Source organism: Myotis davidii, unplaced genomic scaffold (assembly GCF_000327345.1).
Source record: "Myotis davidii unplaced genomic scaffold, ASM32734v1 scaffold128, whole genome shotgun sequence".
NCBI classification, from domain to species: Eukaryota; Metazoa; Chordata; class Mammalia; order Chiroptera; family Vespertilionidae; genus Myotis; species Myotis davidii.
Window position 1 is genome coordinate 3,035,294 of NW_006299719.1, and position 19,956 is coordinate 3,055,249.

The 19,956-nt window shown below is 34.8% G+C and overlaps 1 protein-coding gene across 1 annotated transcript in view; it reads left to right on the forward strand.

Moving 5' to 3' along the window:
• The window catches only part of NEGR1 (neuronal growth regulator 1), an 854,147-nt gene that overhangs the window by 308,328 nt on the left and 525,863 nt on the right, over positions 1-19,956 (forward strand). The window contains exon 2 of the mRNA XM_006775915.2: positions 9,985-10,217. Within this exon, the coding sequence (XP_006775978.1) occupies positions 9,985-10,217 (233 nt within the window). The remainder of the gene's footprint in view (positions 1-9,984; positions 10,218-19,956) is intronic.

Here is a 19,956-nt window from a genome sequence, read left to right on the forward strand (position 1 = left end):
ATACACAAACACAGATTTTGAAATACACACACATATCTTGAGGCAGCAAAGATTTAACAATAACAAAAGAGTTGATCTTCCAGAAAGATAAGTATATTTTAGATTTCTCAAAAGGAGAAGAAACTCAAGAGACTACCAAGGTTATGTTTAAAAAGAAATATTTAAAATCCATGGGTACTGGTTTAAAATTTTCAAGTGTGTTTAAATATTAAGAAATACAAATGAATAATCAAACTCATGGAATTCAGCAAAATTCAGATATTATTACTGTTAGTTTTAAGAGATGAGGTAAATAATTTTAATTTACTGATATATGGACAATTATAATATAGCCTGTCTCAACCAAGTTTTGTTTTGTATTCAACAGATTTTTAGTAATTGTAAGCATAATCTTAAAACACCAAAGAAAGTGAAAGACTTTTTGAAATTATATTTAAAAAGGACCTTTTTTTATATATAAATAACGTCTTTGGGGTACTAAAATTAATCTGTAAACTAACATTCCAATAATTCTCACACAAATCCAGTCTTCTGTTTTCCTGAAGCAGATAGAATCTGAAGTTGGAAAAGGAGAAAAATTGGAGACAAATATGCTGATAGCTTTAAATAAGGAGTTCAGCCCTAACCGGTTTGGCTCAGTGGATAGAGCGTCAGCCTGCGAACTGAAGGGTCCCAGTTTCGATTTTGGTCAAGGGCATGTACCTTGGTTGAGGGCACATCCCCAGTGGGGGTTGTGCAAGAGGCAGCTGGTCGATGTTTCTCTCTCATCAATGTTTCTAACTCTCTATCCCTCTCCCTTCCTCTCTGTAAAAAAAAAAAATCAATAAAATATATTTTAAAAAAAAATATATATATATATAAATAAGGAGTTCAGTAGCTGAACAGCAGAAAAGATAAGGTATCAATAAAAGAGCTAAAAAATTAAAATTTGATTGAGATAAAACTGTATGGTAGAAGTAGAATGAAATTATGAGAAAAAGAAACAATATAGCATTTATTTCAGACTAGAGCTTATTCATCATTTTGTAGGTGGATGATAGCACATACCAAATCACTATGTTATTAGTTTTTCTTAGATACATGAAACAATTAACAGCTTTATTTTTAAATAGCCATAATAACAATAATCAGAAATTATAATTTTTGCAAGGAACTCAGCTAATAATAAAATTTTTAGGTAATTGAAAAATGTAAAATAGTTTCCATAGTGTAGAAAATCATTTTATTGACCCTGAAAGCAAAGAGAAAACAAATTGGTACCATTTTACTTCATCTCACTGAACTTTGGAAGATCCCAATGCCCATGAAATCTCCAAGTGGAGATTTATAACCATGTCCTATAGTTCTGAGGAAAATTAACTCATAAAACTTATCATAATTATAAAATATTTACACTTATATTTTGCTTTATAAGTTTGCAAGTTTACCTTCCAGGCACAGACTCAACTGATCTTACACTAAACTAGAGGCCCAATGCACAAAATTTGTGCAAGGGGCTTGGCCGCCGCCGCAGCTGCCTCAGCTCCTGCTGCTGCAGCTTCATCTTCAAGGTCATTCTGAAGGCTGACCAGAAGGCTGTCCAGTCTAATTAGCATATTACACTTTTATTATTATAGATAGAAGTTACATAAAACAGGTAATATTATCTCCATGTTGCAAGTAAGTGACTAAGGTTTAATAGAGATTGAGTTACTTGACCCCTAACTTTCTAGTAAACCAGGGAGTTGGTTTCTAAACTTAAGTTTTGAATCTCAATATATGCTTTTTACTAAGTGAGAAGTAATTTTTATTTTTTTAAAATTTTAGTTGACATATAATACTAGATTGGTTTCAGAGGTACAACATAGCGATCAAACATTTATATAATTTTCAAAGTACAATTAAAGAAATATAACACCAAAGCTCTCTTTTTCTACATGGGTTCTGCTTTAAGATAGGGAAGTGCGAAAGGAAGAAAAGCTGTTCGGGAAGTAATTACTCATCTATCTGCAAAATCATTTCTTGTGAACCAGCCCTATACTATGACAATGTAGATAGACATAGCTTCTGCAAATGCCTCATTTTCCTTCTTTCATTTATATTTTATAGCACAGGCTTTTTGTTGTCATTGATGATGGTGGTAGTTTATTTTGTCTTTTTTTTTTTTAAAAAACAAAGTCAACCATAGGAAGGTAGGTTAATAAAAGTTGCCTTTATTTACACACTTACCAGGTACCATCCTGGCCATGTTAAACAAACTATTTTAATTTTCATAATAATGATTTTAGATCAATAATTTTACTAATCCCACGATAAAGGTAAGAAACCTAAGGTGAGTAAAGTTTACTCCAGGTTCCAGGGATAGTGCACAAGAAAGCTGACATTTGCACTCCAATATTAAACTTGCTACATTATGTGCAGCCTCTAAGAATTGTCCATGTGATCTAGCTAAGAGTTAAAATTTAAGACTATTTTTAACATTTAACATCTTTTGCAAAAATATAATCAGTTTAAATTTATTTTCAGGGAGCACATGGATAACCAAACTGCATTTTGTTTTTTCCCTCTGAGGTACATTGCCTCATATATTTGAAGGCATAGATCATATTGAAATACGGTTTAGTCAATTTTATCAGAAGAGGACATATACACATGGATTAATGGTTACTTTAGTTAATTATTGCAAGTCTGGCTTCAATTAATTGTACTGTGCATCCATTTTTATTCATAAAATAAAATTCGTGTTCAGAATATATTTTAGTAGAAAAAAATGAAAGAAAAATCCAGCAGTGACCAGCAGAAATTTTAAAAATCAACATAGAGAGAATGATTCTTATAATTTTTTTTTATTTTTTAAATGTCTGTATTCACCAATGCTATAAAGAAGTATATACCTTTCTGTATGATTTTTTATGTTTCTTATTTTATTAGTTGTATTTATATGCAAATAGAATACTTTCTAAATAATACTTAGAATACTTAGACACAAAGATGGTTGAGGCGAGGCAGTAGAGTTGCTGATACTGTTTGAATGCAGAGCTCCATGTTGTTTCTCCCTGGTTCTCAGAATGAGGTGTCGGTACTGGCTTTCTCCCAGAGAGGACAGAAGAGAAAGGTGTGCCTGGAGCTTAGTGCTGTATCAGGACACTTCTCTGGGCTGATTTGATTCTCCCTCTCAGGTGCGGTTACTTTAAACGTCTCCTGCATGCATTTTGAATGTAGTGCTCACTCCCTTTATAGCTCCTGAGGTGAAAGTCCAACTTCTTCAGGAAGCATCTGCCAGGGAGCAGCACTGCAGACAGAATTCTCCCCACAGCAGTTCAGAGCACCTGCTAGTTAACAGAAATCTTGAAGCCCTTCCAGATCCAAGTATCTCACATTCAAGTCCACGTGGGAGAAAGCAAGCTGGTTTAGTTGGATTCAAAAACAAAAAGTAGAAATGACAGAAACCTTTTCCAATTCTATTCATGCTTAAAGTCATTTGAACAAAGCTAGCCCTAAACTAACTTCCTCAATATGTAACACCTTGTCCTTTTTACAATCTCTGCCTCATTCATCAAGCCTGCATTCATGCGTGCACCACTCTTAATATGAAGATATGATCTACCTACCTCTCAAAAGGCTCTGTGAATGTTAAATGTGATCAAGCATTAAAGTATTTTCCATTCCTCTTAGTCCATTCATAGTTATCAATCAGCTAATGAAACTTTTTATTATTATCAAGACAAGATGATGATGATTAGACTTCAGTAGTAAGCTGAAAATGAAGTCATTTTACCAATCAGACTTTTCTCTTTTATTTAGTTACTAGAGGCCCAGTGCACAAAATTCTTGCACAGGGGTGTGTGTGCCTTAGCCCAGTCTGCACCCTCTCTGATCTGGGACCCCTCAAGGGATGTCCCACTGCCCATTTAGGCCCGATCCTGGTGGGACATCCCTCTCACAATCCAGGACTGCGGGCTCCCAACCGCTCATCTGCCTGACTGCCTGATTGCCCCTAACTGCTTCTGCCTGCCAGCCTGATCACCCTCTAACCACTCCCTGCCAGCCTGACTGACACCTAACTGCTCCCCTGCTAGCCTGGTTGCCCCTAACTTCCCTCCCTTGTAGGCCCGGTCCCTCCCAACTGCCCTACCCTGCTGGCCTGATCACCACAACTGCCCTCCCCTGCCAGCCATCTTGTGTGTTAGAGTGATTGTCAATTTGCATATTACCTCTGTATTATATAGGATAAGGTACGGGCTCTCTACCCATACTTATTTTACTTCATAAATGCTAATTTATATGTTGAATGTTTTACAAATAATGTATTCAAGTATTCTAAATGTAAAAACTCCTTGGTGTTGCCATTACTAAACATTGATATTTTGCTTACATGGGGGCTCAACTTACATAAGCTAGTGGAAAGAGTAAGATAAATAAAATTGTAGTATTATAGAAAAACATGGTTTAATTACAAGTTGAAATAAGTGAATTTAATGTTTAAAATTTAGTGATTAATCCAAAACCAACTTTTAATGATTTCCTAGACATTGAAAATGTTGAGTAAATATTATTTTTAATAAAGACTTAAATAATTTAAATTGCAAAGTAAAGTAAGACTAAAAGACATAAATTTACACTATCATTTGATTGCATTAAAGTTCCCATCTTTTAGGAATTAGATTTAGATCTCATAAAAAAAAAAAAAGCAAGAAGTCTTATTTTTTTTTGTGAAAAGTTTTTATTATTTTCTTTTGATTTAAAATAATAAAATATTTAAGTTGTTTGAGAATTTTTCTTATAATTAGGAACCAGCTGATAACTTTCAGTCTCTTACCCAATATATTTTAATATATCTTTATTATTATAAAGAAGTGCCTGAAGGACATATAAAGGAAATGGATTTCATTCTCTAAAAAATTAGAAATTAGTTTTCTTTTTTATGCTACATGAAGTAAAATATGCCCAACATATCATAATTTCCATTCTAAAAATCGCTGTACACGTATCATTGATATTACTAGATAGCTTATGCCTGAAGGTTTAATTCAATTTTGTCATAATAAAGTTATTTCTGTACAGTACAAATTTCAATAAGAAAGTCATTTCAATAAGTTACTTAACCTTTCTGTATCTTAGTTTCCTCTCTGTAAAATAAGCATTATCATAGTACTTTACAGTACCTATCCCAAAGAGTTGGTATAAAGATTGAGTGAGTAATATATGTAATACCCTTACAAGAGTATTTGTCAGACAATAATGTCAGTCTATTATTTTCTACATAATAGTATGTAGCTGTTACCTGAACAAGTAAATTTTACATAGGTATTTATATAAAATGCAATTCTCATTATTTAGAAGGCATGAGTACTTAATTAAGTAACTGAAGCTCATTTGGACAAACTGTTGATTGTGTGGGTATTCTTGACAAAGTCTTATACCTCCTACACCTGCCAAGAAATAGAAGTTAACAATAACTGTTTCTGCTACAAATAAGATTTTTTCATAATAGTAGTAAAAGAGAACTTAAAGTATTAAGTCAACCACTATGTTATATATAATGATATTATTATCTGGAAAATATTAAATATATAATCATAAAATTATTTATGTATATATGTATACAAATGTCTATCTATATTCATATACATTGATCTCTATCTCTATCTCCATCCCTATCTCTATGTTTATGTCTACCTGTGATGTTATCAAGTGAATAACTGGCATGAAAGACATTAAGAAAGAGAGTGCCTTAAAAATAAAGACAAGTAAAAGAGAAATAGAATTTGTTCTGTTTCTTTTAATCTATGCTTTACTTTCTTTCATTGTGGCCTGGACTTCAGGATATCAATGCTCTCTTTGCATGCAAGTATTAGCATGGAGGTTGTATGGGTTCTGAATTTATTTTATTTTCTCTGTATTCTTTTAAAAGTTCTCCTGTCAAATTTAGAACTTTGTGATACCATGAAAAGACAGCCATGAAGGTAGCTAGCCAGTTTCTTCACAGCAATATTGTTTTCACATGGCATTGTTTTGAATCCAAGGGAAATTAATAAAAGAAATTTTCTTCTTTTTTTAGTTAGTATCTTTGATGAGAACTTTCATTAATCACCGTGTCTAGAGAAAAGCTGGTCTCTTTCCATAAACTTGAATAAATCCTGGTGTGTAGCGTACTGGTAATGGTGCTAAGGATTATGTTTTTGGAACGTGTTATAGGGCATTAGAGATATGAAAGTGAAACAAATCATTCCTCAGCAGCCATAGGCTTTTTCCCTAATAGAGCTTTAAAAAATAATAAATAACCTAAGTATGCTAATTTCTACTAAACTCTCTGAGGTCCAACTTTCATATTTAATCACCACAGGTGATAATATCACAGACAGAGTCAGTTAGAATATTCCAACATCAGTTTGATCAGCTAGCAGCATACCAAATAGAACTTATTGCTCCCAAACTAGGGACCTGCTAATATGTGGTAATGTCATTTATAAAGGCGCTCCTTCAGAGACTTCAGAAGTAAATGCAATTCTGATTAGAAAAGATTAACTTTGGGTTAATTTTATCAACCCAAAGTTGGGTTGATATAATTAACAATTGTGAAACAAAATAAATATTCCAGCTATTTTCTTTCTTTATTTTTTTAAAAAAATATGAAACTAAATTATTTTTTTTCATCATCATTTATTCTCCCTATACCCTGTTCTGCCTGTACCCACCTATAATCACTACACTGTTGTCCTGGTCAATGGGTTCTTTCTCTTTTTTTTCCTCATCTCTTCACCCATCCTCCCCACATAGTTGTCATATTTCTAACAACCAGATGTTTGGAACTATGTATACAAAACACCCGGATGATTGACTGAAAATTGAAGTATTTGTCATGGTGCTAACACAGCTTATGCTGAGGAGTGTATTTTTGAACTGCTTCACTCATCTCCCTATAAAGTAGATAATGGAGATTTTTTAAAAAAAGAAATAAAGAAAACACTTTCAAGAAAATTCATGCCATACTCAGTTAAAGGATGTATTCATTATTAAACATTTTTATTATTATTTTATTATCTATACTTACAGGGATCCTAAGCTCACTGGCTCTTAAAATGTTCCATTTAGAAATCTGGAGAGGATAAAAAGATCTGAGTTTGTTACCTAGAATCATGGCTTTATCCTGCTCTCATTAATTACATGATTATCTTTGTTTCACCAGCCTCTCCCACACACAGGAATTATTCCATCCTCAACAGGTAGAATCTCGCACCCTTGCTGATGTCCGGCTCTAAGAATACATAGCCTAGTCTATCACCACAGTTAAGAGTTCAAGCTGACTGGCTCTGTTCATGAAACCTTCCTTCCTTCCCTCCAGAATTCTTTCTTAATACAGCACACATGCCAGGCAGAATCCTGTGTATTGTAAAGGGAAAAAAATAGGGTGAATGTGGAGGTAGAGAACATAGGTGTTATCCTCAAGGAATAGATTTATTTGTTTGGCCTATTTCATGTATTTTATATAATCATCTTATAGTTGACCTTAAAATATATAAACTCTATATAAGTATCCTATGATTTTTATGAAATAGAAAGATTTGCTACTTCCAATTTATGAATCCATATATAGTCGAGTTATTTAAGTTCTAACTCAGTAGTATAATTTGATAATAATTATGCAGTAATCCGAGGAAATAATACAAAAAAATGTGTTTTTTTTCTCTTCTTTTTTTCTGAGCCTCATTTGAGGATTTTTCTAATGTATGTCTTCAAAAGCTTTGAGTTGGGACCAATAGAAATTATGAAATATAGTTACCTAAACCCAGAGGACATAAGGGCTCATATTTTCACTTTCACAGTAGAACATAACTTCTATTCTTCCTGATGGTCCCTGAAATGCCAGAACAGAGGAACAGTGCTTATGTTAAGACTAGAAGTTACAACCCAGATCAGGTCTATGAAAGCACTCGTGTTTATAGGCTAGTTAATCTCTGTGGTTCTCTCATACCCCCCACATAAAGGAAAAGCTGCTTCTGCCTCTAGGGAGAGGGAAATGCAGAGCAGAGTGTTCAAAATCAGACTTTCATGGTCAAATATCCATTAATAATCAATGTTCTGCTTCCTTTAGAATAGGACAGGTTAAGTAGTCGGTCATATTCAGTAAATAAGAAATTACTTGCAGTAATATCTGCAACATTCTAATCATCTTCCCATTTCTGAAACCTATTTGAAAAGTCTTTGATCTGCATGCATGATGGTGTAAAGGGCATTGGATGCAGAAATATTCAACTCAATTATATATTCAACTTTGCCACTCACTACTGGTGTGGCTAGGACAAGTCTTATAACCAAAGCATTCCAGTTATTTCCTGGTGATGAATTAGACATAGCAATCCATACACCACAGGGTTGTGATGAGCACCAGATACTGTGTGAAGCCCATGAATGGAGAGGTCACACAATAAACTTCACAAATCCAGATGGTGAATACAAACGTTGGAATTATCGCAACCCTGGTAGTGGTATGTTAGTATTGTACCCAAAAGTATAAATGCGATCTTGTGAAATGGAAATAGGCATCCTCTATCTTCTTTCTGCATATTTAAAAGAATAGAAATACACTATAGTTGTTTAATTATATCATTAAAGCGGGCTTTATTTTCTTCATTACATATATAAAGAAAAACTTTTCAATGAACAGTGACCTTCATGCAAACTATTTCGATGTGTGTGTATTTTCATTCTGTAGCTGCGCTTTGTACTCATTTAAGAGAACCAGTCTTTAATTTGTATCAGAATGTTTTCCAGATGAAACAGAATTCCAGGCCTCAGCAAAATCACTGACATATGACCAGAGCCTTCTGTTCTAAGTCTTGATGTGCCCGACTTCTATCAGATTCAAAGCTATATAGTTGAATCTTGTTACAGAGTACAACTTTGAATAAATGGCTTCAAATTTGGCCTCAAAATCTACTGTCATCATGCTTACTATCATCATCCTCTGGTTCCAGTTAACCGTTCCAGTTGCCTCTCTCATCTTTCCCTTATAGCCCATGCTTATGTGTACATCCTGGGAATGCCTGTTTCTCTCACCTTTCCCTGGTGTTGCCCACGTATAGCACCTCTGTCTATAAGGCTACGTCTTCCACTTCTCACTGCTTTAGCTCGGGCATTTCCTATCCTATCCTATTTCAGAAAGCCATTTTCTATACCCCAACACCCTTACTGAGTCAACTAACCCTCTTTTGTCTCTCATGGGCCTTAGCTTGAATTAATAACATTATTTTTTATTAATGGACAGTTTTAACTACATTGTTTGGTTGTCTTCCTTACTAGACTAAACATTTAGAAGAGCAAGGGTAACATCGTTTTTTAACCCATAAGTAGTAGATGATTCATAAATGTTTATTGAACAAATGAATGCTACCTGGAAAAGCTGCTGGTCGGTTCATTGAAACGGCAGCAAAAATTTGCTATTAAAATTGCTACATTTAATTACAGCAGCAATATTATCAGTGAAATGCAGTTTATAATTTTAGTGTGCAAACTTACCACTCTGAAAATGCAGGAGATTTTAAAATTAAACATGTATATGGTACTATTCTATGCTTTGCTTTCTGCATCTGGTACATTATATTCAGAATTGGATTGGATTGGATTGAAAGAGGCTGACTCGTACACCTTTCCTACTTATTATTCCAAAGAACAGAATGTGTTTTAATGTCAGAAATTGTTACATGAACTAATTTAGCCTTATTAAATTTACTTGTCACACAGAAAGAATGAAAACTGATTTTGACTGGCTTTCAATGAAAACACACGCACACATGCTCTCACAAAACAAAACTGTATGCAGGTATTGCTTCACATTTGTATTGGGAATGGAGACCTACCAGTGTGTTCATGTTTCCCGTGTTTATGTCTGATGTTAGGAGGTGATGAAGTGCTATAATTCATCAGATGAGAATACAGTCAGAACAAAGGTAATGTCTCTCATTTTCATTTGATTAATAGTGTTCTGTCTCTGGTAATTTGTAGGTGTTATTTGGAAGATGGAGCTTCAAAGGGTGCCTGGCTGAACCGGTCAAGTATTATTTTTGCGGGAGGTGATAAGTGGTCCGTGGATCCTCGAGTTTCAATTTCAACATTGAATAAAAGGGACTACAGCCTCCAGATACAAAATGTGGATGTGACAGATGATGGCCCATACACGTGCTCTGTTCAGACTCAACATACGCCGAGAACAATGCAGGTGCATCTAACTGTGCAAGGTATGCATTTCCATAACTGCTCTACTGCGAGGGACTCTGCTTAGAAATGTTCAATCTTTATATTTTATTTTTTAAATATATTTTTATTGATTTCAGGGAGGAAGGAAGAGGGAGAGAAAGATAGAAACATCCATGATAAGAGAGAATTATGGATCGGCTGCCTCCTTCAAGTCCCTCACTGGGGATTGAGCCCACAACCTGGGCATGTGCCCTTGACTGGAATCGAACCTGGGACCTTTCAGTTTGCAGGCCGATGCTCTGCCCACTGAGCCAAACCAGCTAGGGCAGAAATGTTCAATCTTTAGATAGCAAAATTATTCAGAAGTAACTGACAATGTTGAAAGACATGTGGTCATAGTCTTCAGGGATTTATGTTCCTAGGTTCCATAAAGTATAATGGGCATTATAGTCATATGAATCACCACAAACCAAGATAAAATCAATTCACATCACATGGTGGTTTTTTGTGTATGATTCACTTCTTATCTTCCTTTGAGTTACCCCTTCAATAAATCTTTATCTTTGAGAACCCATGATTGATACATTAAAATAAATATCTGATAACCCATGAGGGATACATTAAAATATTAGAACTTTTTAAAATATGGAGAATAACTCTTTAAAAGTAATTCTACAGGTTTCCAACATTCTGTCTCAATCCAATTTCTGTTTACTTTGATTAAAGTTACAATGAAAAGAAGCAGCCTTCTAGAAATACTTAATTTAAATATAGAGTAATTGAAAAAATATGGTACACAATACTTTCTACTTTGCCATACTTTCAGTAGATCATAAATCATGCTAGCTAACTTGCAATCTCCAAATACAAAAAGAATCATCAAATTATGTTATTTTTCTTGCACACTAAAATGTAAGAGCATATTTATTCTGAACACAAATGCTTCTTAAGAAAAATGAAATTATAATGCAAATAGAATGGAAAATGTATATTTTTGCCATTTACATTATTTCCTCATGCGTTTTAGATTAATCATGGTTTGGTTGCATAGAAATATTATGTTGTGGAACTCAAAATGACATTGCATCATTTCTAAGTAAAATTAATAACAAATTGTATGATAATGTGGTGCCAGTGAATACATATTTTATTCCTAACAGGAATGCTGAGTAAGCAAGTTATTTGTACTACCTTTGAGTTAACCCTTCTAATAATTTACACTACTAATAAGTGTTAATTTATGCAAGTGGCTTATATCTGGAAAATATTGTTAATCTATTTCCTTATATAAATGTAAACCTGAATTCAAATACTACTTCAACTGTTAGTAAATATTTTAACTTGTGATAAAAATTAAATTTATTAATTAAGCTATTAACTTTAAGGAAGAAAGTATAATGGAGAATTAAATCAGTGAGTTTCCTCATTGGATTTTCTTATTTTGATCATTGCTAACTGTAAGAAACCCCTCCTTTAAAAGCATGGGAGAAGATAGTACTTTTCACCAAAGCCCACCTTTATTCAGAGATTATCCAGAGATTCCAGAGGGCAGGATTTTGTCCAGCTTCAAAAACTAACATGAGGTTTTAAGTCAGAAACACATTTCTTCTGTATCGAGGCCTAATCTGATTCTCTTGTGTAGTTCAGTGCCCTCTGACTTGTGTTTCTAGCTCAGAGACTACAAAAGATTCTTATTACATAAGAAAAAGTAAACTTGGACAATAATATATTTGAGTGACTTGAGATACAAAATTTTTCCTTAAATTTAAATGATGTATTTTAGATCGTGACTATATCCCTCTTTCATTTTTTCTCATTCTTTCTTGTTCCATGTTTGGAGGAAATTTTTAAACCAGATTATGGATATATAAGCCCTGCCTAGAAACTTGTTTGATTTCCATAGGATTTCTTTATAACTTTATGTTACATAGATTGTTTAATATTATGCACATTTTAAAAGCTGTCGCACACCTTACTCTGGCATTCTTTTTTGCTGGTCATTTGATGATGGTGAACTTTTGAGTACCACTTCAGGGAATGCGTATTAGGAACACACTCATTGAATGTTTTACCAGTATTACGTTTTGTTCCTCTAGAAGAAAAATTGGTTACTATGTTGAAAGCATGTGCTTGGGACAAATTAAAAGCTAATAATTTTACATATTTATGAGCATAATTACTTATTAGAAGTTGATTGGCATGTGAGCAGTTTTCCAATTACATTAATAAAGTTCAGGGAATCCATTAATAGGCTTGTCAGTCAATTCAAGAACTAAGCAAATGTCATGAAAAGTCAAGCCTGCTTAAGCTGCATTTCCTCTCAAAGAACGGAAGTAAACTGATGTGCTCGTCTCTTCAGTCTCTGAATTTGTTCTTTTGTCTGGTGCTCAGTGTATCTGGATAGTTTTGAAGTGTATGTTCTTTGCCAAACAATTTGTTAAGCCTTTACTCACCAAGAAAAAGAAATTTAGCAGTTGAAAGAAGGGTAGTAATCACTGATGTCAAACTAACATTGGCTGATAAAAAATAAAGCTCATCTTTAATTGTTGCAACTATGTACTCAAAGAAGCTACTTAAAATCATTTTAGAAAGGGGGAATAAACGGGATATCCTGCCAAGGCTGACATTGTGCATGGGAAATTCGTTGATGCTATTGATTTATTAGAGCTATTAATATCAATAGCTCTAATGAATGGAGCAATGAGGGAGAAAAAACACTGGGATATGGGTTGGAAAACCTGGATTCAATTCTAAAATTTTCTTCATGAAGTGGGTAATTATCAAGCCTCTCTAAACTCTAATGTTCTCATTGTAAAGATGAGAACATTAGAGTCTTAAGGTCTTAAGGTCCATGGCAGTCAAAACCAAAAAGACAGATGACCAAAAAATAAATAAGTAAAAAAATCCAGTGTGATTATTAGCTTTTGATTTGAAAGGTAAAAAAGAGATTTCAGTTAAAAAAATTAAAAACATATATTCATAGCATTTGTAGAACACTTCCATTGTGCACCATACAAAACAATTTTTCAGACAGTGGCGTCTTGTATTTACTCTGCAAGTGTGCTTTATTTATCTCCATGTTTTTCTTTCACCAACTGAGCTGAACAATGCATGTACTCATGGAATTTGAAGAACGTGGTGAATTTGGGTTTTGCTTAAAGGGTTAGAAATTAGCTAACAAACTCAGTGAAAAAAATTACTTAAAAGTAATACCAGAGACCCGGTGCATGAATTCTTGCTTCAGTGAGGTCCCTCAGCCTGTCCTGCGGTATCGGGCCGAAACCGGCTCTCCGACATCCCCTGAACGGTCCTGGGTTGTGAGAGTGTGCAGGCCAGGCTGAGGGACCCCACTGGTGCATGATCAGGGCCAGGGAGGGATGTGAGAGGTTGGCCAGCCAGAGAGGGACCGCGGGAGGGCTCCAGGACGCCTGGCCCCTCTCGCTCACTCCTGATCGGGTGGACCCCAGCAGTAAGCTAACCTATTGGTTAGAGCATCTGCCCCCTGGTGGTCAGTGCACGTCATAGCAACTGGCTGACCAGTCAACTGTCTGCCCCCTAGTGGTCAATGCATGTCATAGTGAGCGGTTGAGCAGCCTTAGCATATCATTAGCATACTAGTATTACTCTTTGATTGGTTGAACAGTCAACTGGACGACTGGACACTTACCATATTAGGCTTTTATTATATAGGATGTTGCTAATAAACCAAGTTACCTAATTGTTCAGTGATGGATGGTGTGCTATACTTCTCTTTACAAGGATGGGCTTGCAAGGTGTCAAGCAAATGACATCAGCAAATGGTATTTAATGGTCAACCCTTTTGAAGGTAGCCAAGAGAACCACCTTGCCCAAAGTCAACCTCTGCCTAGAACAACCAGTATCTGATGACTGATTGAGCATGAAACATAAAGGCCCCTCTCTTTCAGCCTAAGGAATGTGACTCTGATGGGTCATTTGGCTGTAGGCAGCTGAAGCTGTTGAGCAGTATGTACTGCAGTTTATCATCTTGCTCTGTTCAATCCCACTTTCTTCCTTCTCCAGGGATTTATCACAAGGATATCCTTTAATAAATATCCTGTACTGTCAACTCCATCTCATTTTATTGTTCACTTCCCAAAGACCCTAAACTATGACTATGTTAGATCCTTGCCTTAGGCTTACTCATTGTTTTGAGAAAGGCTTTGTAGAGTGGAAAGAAAATGCATTCAAACATAAATTATTATTAACAGTCTGTTTTATATCAGAAGGGATTTAAAGCAGCTTTTAAAGAAGTATTTAGTAAATCAAGATAAATAGGAGAAATCTGAAGCAAATGATAAGGTTAGATCATAACATTTGTAACATGATTTCTATATATGTTTGAAGCCTGGTAAAAAAATAATTCTAAGATTTATAGCAGCTGACCCAACAAGAGAAACAGGATCAGTTATTCATTTCATGGTCCATAAGGTCAAAACTTATAGTTCTTATTTCCTTGATCCTGTTACTCAGAATGGAGAAGGATTTCCACTGAGTCATCTCAGAATATCACTGCGAGCTATGAAGAACAACTCAGCAGGACGTGTGTAGTTCTCACAGTACTCTTTCATAAGATTGTTCCTTATAACATGTTTCAATATAGCCCAAAGTACAGGGAAGTTAAAACATTATTAAAAAATTGAAAGATAAAATCAATAAGATGCTACTTCATCTATGAGTAAATTTTAGAACCTGTCCTTCCTGAGTCAAACATCAACAAATATTATTTCCCTTGGTGGATCTTTGAATAGGAATTTAGGTACGGATATTTCAGAATTATATTACTAATGAATATCTTGGGAGTAGTTATTCCATCTGACTACAGCATAGAGCCATATTCTGTAAAGACCAGCACATCTTAATCTGATGTTAACATCCTTTTCATGATTCATAAAGCCTGGAAAGGTTCATGCTGGAAGAGGAAGACACCACACTTCTGTTCCAAGTTGAGCTTATGGGCAATAACATGGCATCACAAGGCATAGGCCTGCCTTCCACAAAAGTTCTAAAGAAGGAAAGAGCTATCATGGTCAAAAAGCACATTAAAATGTCCAATGTATTAGGAAAGTCAAGTGATTGTTCTGCAACAGTAAGTATTTCAGACTTTCAACAAGCTAAAAAATTAACTAAAGAAAAATTATCAGCAGTAGGAAAAGTTTTACAGAGCCCCAAAATGTTAAAATGGTCATTGGCTGAATGCAGTGATAGCTCAGGACTAGGCCCATCCATAACTACACATTTATTTTCTTGTGATTAGAACTTTTAAGATTTAGCCTCTTAGCAACTCTTAAATGCACAGTACAGTATTATTAACTACTAGTAACCTGGTGCATGGATTTGTGCACAGTGAAAGGAAATTAATTAGAAGGTGGCGAGTGGGGCGGGACTGGGCAAGAGGGGCCAGACAAGCGCTGGAGCCAACCTCCCGTGGTCCCTTGAAGGAGGTTTGTGGAGTGGGTAGGGTCCCTCCAGCAGGTGGGGTCCCACAGCCTGTTGGAATTGCCCAGCCCCACGAGGAATCGGGCTCCCTCCTCTCTGGTTCCAGGTGTGTCACCTGAGAACTGCCGCTGCTAAGGCACTGTAGCTTGGCAGCTCCTGCATTGAACGTTTGCCTCCTGGTGGTCAATGTGTGTCATATCTACCAGCTGGTCGGACGGTTGGAGAGTCACTTAGCCATATATATAGTCATTGTTGGTTTGAAACCTTGGGAGTTCCCCTGGTGAAATCTTAAACTGGCCTTGGTATATGGAGGGAAAGGAGAGACCAAAAAAGAGGCAGAGTGGTAGATAGTTGGAAGGTTTAATGAGTAAAGGAACTTATACACAAGGCTTGTCCTGTGTGGTTGTAAGACAAGTAGATTTCCAGACCCTTTTGCCAGAACATTAAATGTTTATATAGAGGTTCAGTTAATAAGGTTCAGTCATATATTAAGTGCAAGTAGTTTCAATGACACTTTATTCTCAAGGCTGCATCTTTGTAACAGCTCCTAATGTGGGAACAGTGGGCAGAACCTACATTCCAAGCACAGTGGAGGGGTAATGACCCTCAGACTGCCCAGGTTCAGATCCAGAACCAAGCTGTCATCACATTCTCTGGATGACTTCCTCCAATAGTCACCATACTGTATATGACATTCCCCTGACTTATTTTATAGCTGAAGTTTGAACCTTTAACCCTCTCCACCCATTTCTCCCCCTTTCACCTCTGGCAACTACCTGTCTGTTCTCTGTGTCCATGAACTCTTTTTTTTTTTTTTTTTAGAAAAAATATTAAGAAGAATATTCCCTAAAAGTGACTTCATTTTTCTGTATGATCCATATCTTTATTGCATCAACTAGATAACAGAGATTAATTTCTAAGATCACCTTATATGGGATGATACATATATATGACATCATTTACTCTCTAAAATTAGGTTATAAGTGATACCAAATAATTGATAGGTTATAAGTGATATCAAGTAATTGATATCAAATAGGTTACATGGATAATGGTATACATACTCATACTCATTTCTTCTGCAGGAATTTTTACTTATTCTACCATAAATAAGTTTTGCTTACCCCAATTCAATAGGAGACAAAATATACTGAGCTCATACAGACTACTCAATAAGTAAATACTGATCAGTGGGTCAAGACCGATTGAGTAGATTAAAAGCTTTAAATATGGTTGTATTTGCCCTACAGATGTCCCCCACAATGATGTAGTAATAACATTGGAACCATTCCGAAAACCTCCCATTTTTCTCTTTCTTTTGATCTGAAATGTCCAGATTTGCAAGTTAGGAAGAAAGGAATGTTAAGCATTTTAAGACATATGCCTCTTTAGCTAATCAGACTCTCATTGTCTTTATCCAGTTGGAAGCATTTAATTTGTTGAAATATATGAGGTAGTGTTGTTGATGTCCAGACAGATAACAGTCTGGCATCTAAACAATTTAGAACAATTATGCCTAATTAGTGAAACCTGAGAAAAATAAATCCTTTGGGTGTCTTTTGTGATTTAGACTCAGTAAAATTATTTCCTCAAACATACCCTCACAGACAAACTCAGGCCTATTAATCTGGACTTAAATGAGATAGGCTTTTTTAAGCAGTGAAGTATTTCATAAAAATTTTAAAACTTAATGCATTTTTCAGGTGCATTATTTCATGGTGTTTTTTTATTTTTTTTCAATTTGGCTACAATTGCTATGGTTACATGGCAGTGTATCAGGACAGATTCTAGGAAACCATTACCTCAATTTTACCTGGGAGATTGCTGACATTAATTACGCTATTGGTTTAACTGTTAGGGGCCATAGGAAGTAAGGTTAATTGAACAAATTTTCAGCAAAATTTTCATTTGAATATTGGCACTTTTTCCAAGATAGGCATTTTTCTTCCTTTCTAAATATCCTTGTGTTTTGTTTTGTTTTGTTTTAAATATAGTCTTAGTAAAGACTATAGGCCATTATTTTTCTGTGATTGAGATTAAAGCAGTAGCAGAAAAGATGTTAGGTTTTAATGAATAGTTTTTTCATTGAAAAAAATTTTTTTCTGTAAGTGTAGTGATCATGTTTTCCTAACAAAAAAAGTAGTATATGATAATTTTAATATAGTCTAACACAATCTTATATTAGGGTAGTATTATTCATCAAACTGTAAAAATCTATAATGTACTGCCTACTTTACAGAGGGAATTAAATATTGATGGTATTTTCCTATCAACTTTCAATATGCTGTTATTTACAAATGAAATAGAAGTGTGAAATCGCAAGAAAAAATAAAATTGACAGATATTGAAAGAATTACCCCTCTAATCAAAAGTTGCTGCCCTTTAAAAGTCCCTTCAATGGGGAGCACTATCCCAATACACTGAGATCCTGCTTCCCAGCAATTGTCAACAGATTGGCTCAAATAAACTTACAAAAATTCTTTAAAAATAAAATAAAATAAAAGTCCCTTCAATGATTAATAAATATTTATTCTAGCTCTTGATGCAGCAGATAGTTTGATATCTCAAAGCTTAGACTGATCACATTTTATTAAATTTTCTTGGTAGTAATTCTGAGTTTTGTTTTGTGTATTACATTGTAAACTAGTTATATTTGTTGCCTATTTTAGATTATCTTTATTCTTTTCCTAAAAAAACAAAAAGAAAAAAAAGACAATAACTGTGTAATACCTGTCAAATCCCAATGCAATGTACACTATCAGCATGAAACATTTCTCTATAAATAAAAGATTACCACCCTTTAGCTGGTCCACTTATTTTGAGAAACCCTGCAAGTGAAATCTAAGTCTGGTGCAATACTTTTTCTTCTCCTTGGAAGTTATTGCAATAAGATTTAATCTATAAAACCATTTCACTGTTTTTGTCCCTAAGTTATGTGTGTAGTTAAGAAATTACACCAACACAATTAAGATTTTGTGTTTTCATTAACTAAATTCTAAATGGCATGCCCCTTGTAACTTTTATGTAGGACAAAGATAAAAGTTAGCAGAGGAGAAAATTTGAGTCTGCTAATGATATTGTTTATCTTATGATTTATAGCGGAACAATAAGAATTAATTATGTATAGTGCCAAGAGGAAAATGGCATAATTAAAATTGGTGGTGAAGTTCAATTTTCAGAATCAGACTGACTCTCTGTCCCCAGGTCTCTCTGCCCCACACCACTTCACTTCCCATTCCTTCAGCATCTCCTAGTTAGTAATCTAGAGAGAGCAGTACAGAGACTCGGGAAGAGTGGACCATGCACCTGCACTTGGCTGTCAGAGATAGTTCTAACCCACTTTCGTACGTTTGCATCTATTCTAAACCAATGGTTTTTAAACATTTTCTGATCATGAACCCATTTGAAAATCTGGTTGTAGCAGGTAGACCTGGTTTCTAGAAATATATACCATTAACATTTTAAAAAGTTGTTTTATTGAACAGAATGATCACAAACTCCCTAAATCTATGTGTGGACTTCAAATAAGAACCCCAGTGAACTCCTTGAGGGTAGGAACTGGGTCTTAATCTCAAATATTCAGGAAAGTGCCTGACAAATGTTAGGGACTCAATAGAGATTTATTTTTTCCCCAGCTTCATGCCAATCACTTTTGCTTAAGCTGTGACTTAATGTATTGATGTTATCTTTAGGGCATAACACCAGGAATGCTGACATAACAGGAAAAATTTTAAATTAAGAGGATTAGTTAGGCATTCATGACTTAGGTTGCTTATTTTCATTTCAGGTCATAGCATCCTTATCCTCTGCTAATCCCCATGTTTTCACAAATGCAGACCATGCTGTAGTGAAGAAATAATAAATGAGATACCAAATTTTGCAAAATTTTTTTCTTCTTTGGATGTTATTTTGAGAACATAATATTTATATGGAACAGACAGTCTTAGCTACAAAAATTATAAACAAAGTTCCTAATGCCAAACCCATACAAGGGGTTAATATTTTAAAAGGGCCAAAAATAAGGAAATTAGAATGTCCTCTCACATATTTTACCCATTCTTCCAGGTTTTGATTTGAGCAAGTTGATGGATGGACACATTTTAAAATGGCATGTTGGTGACTTAAGAATATTTCAGAGCTCTTTATCAGTGCAGAGGAAGGCAAGACATGTGAATTGTTTTTCCTGTACTGTGACCCTTTCATGTAAACGTGGTCCATTTTAAAAGGACTTCTAAGATGCATTTAGTTTAATACATGGAATACCGTGTAGATCAATTTTAATTCAGTACCCACTCTGTGCAAATAACTTTGTTCAGAAGTTTC